This window comes from Artemia sp. Qi Xiang Cuo, chromosome 4, assembly GCF_049724085.1.
Source record: "Artemia sp. Qi Xiang Cuo chromosome 4, ASM4972408v1, whole genome shotgun sequence".
Lineage (NCBI taxonomy): Eukaryota > Metazoa > Arthropoda > Branchiopoda > Anostraca > Artemiidae > Artemia > Artemia sp. Qi Xiang Cuo.
In genome coordinates, this window is record NC_142797.1 from 70,047,608 (window position 1) to 70,049,135 (window position 1,528).

Below are 1,528 nucleotides of genomic sequence, written 5' to 3' on the forward strand. Positions count from 1 at the left end.
AATAGTTCAAAAATGATATAAAAAAAATCCGGTGTCGACACAACCTCCCAGGGCCCGGGGTCAGGCGTTGTAAGTTATGCCCTGGGGGCATATTTGGGTCTTATGGAAGGGATACTCGTATTACCGTCAAAGAGGGCACATTTGATTGGAAATTGAAAATTCCAGCTCACTTTTTAAGAGTAAAAAGAGATTAGAGGGCACCTAGCTCCCACCCCTCCACACTATTTTTTCCTCAAACCCATCCGATAAGAACTTTGACTTGACTTGCCTGACTTAAGGCTCCTGCTGGTGGTCCAGCGTAGAGAGAGATGAGACTCTTTGCCTCCATTCCGACGGTCTTGCGCAAGCGTGACTGCTTCATGGAGATCAGTCCCGATCATGGAGAAGTACTGGGTAAGGCTGTCCATCGATCTAAACCGGGGTCTTCCAAGGCGACGCTTCCAGCCATGTTGAGGGGCATCAACATTAAAAAGTGTGCTGGCGGATGCTTCTTCTGGCATTTGATTTAAGTGGCCAAACTACCGTAGAGTTTTTATGTTGAGCTGACGAGAGTTGGGGTTCTGATCCGTTAGTTTCAGCCATCAGGTGTTTGAGACAAAGTCGTACCACTTGATCCCTTCGATTCGTCTTAGGAAGTTTGTTTGGGCCACATTTATGGCATCACGAACAGAAGCAGCTGGCGGCCAAGTTTCAGCACCGTAGAGAAGGACATGCGTTACGTTGGTGTTGTAGATCTGCATTTTTGTTTTTCGGCTAATGGTGGGCTTTGACCACAAGGAACGGCATAATCGACCCATAATAGACGCAGCTTTTGCGATGCGCGACTGGACTTCCATATCAATTGAGCCGTTATCCGAGGCTACAGATCCAAGGTAAGTAAAAGACTTGACAACTTCAATAGTGTGCCCTAATACGTTGAATGATGGTGAGTTGGCGTAATTTCCTGCCGGGACGATGATCATTAGTTTTGTTTTGTGCCCGCTAATATGTAGTCCCACTTTCAGGGCTTATTCCGACAGTGTATTGAGAGGTTCCTCGAGTTCAACTGCAGAAGTACATATTAGGGCAATATCATCTGCGAAGTCGCAATCGGCTAGGACTCTATCCTCATATTTCAGTCGGAATTGGAGCCGATTCATGGTTTGATCCATGAAATAATCAATCACCGCGTTGAAAAGTTCAGGAGCAGCAACACAGCCTTGCCTTACACCAGTAGGCTATCTATCTCGAATAGTGGGCTTCGGTGACCATAAGCCTGGACGGAGCTTTTTGTACCAGTGTAGAGCGCCTTGAGCAGGCGGCAATATTTATCAGGGAGTCCCGTTCGTTTTAGTATCAGCCAAAGGGACTCACGGTCGATCGAGTCGAAAGCTGCTTTAAAGTCAACAAATGCAATATATGCTGTACGCTGGAACTCGTAGGCTTTCTCGATGACCTGTCAAATAGTGTATATCTGCTCGGTCTTGGATCTGTTGGGCATGAAACCTCCTTGCTGAATCCAGCGGCACTTACGAATGAACTGGATACT

General features: G+C 46.8%; 1 protein-coding gene across 1 annotated transcript; it reads right to left on the minus strand.

The window, feature by feature from the left end:
* Positions 1-581: 581 nt before the first annotated feature.
* LOC148953379 (uncharacterized) lies at positions 582-962 on the minus strand. Its single transcript, XM_089087944.1, has one exon. It carries the CDS (start codon positions 960-962, stop codon positions 582-584), a length of 381 nt encoding a protein of 126 aa, XP_088944070.1.
* Between the last annotated feature and the right edge of the window lie 566 nt (positions 963-1,528).

Coding starts and splice junctions, on each gene's coding strand:
- LOC148953379 (XM_089087944.1), bottom strand. CDS start 962: ATGATCATCGTCCCGGCAGGAAATTACGCCAACTCACCATCATTCAAC.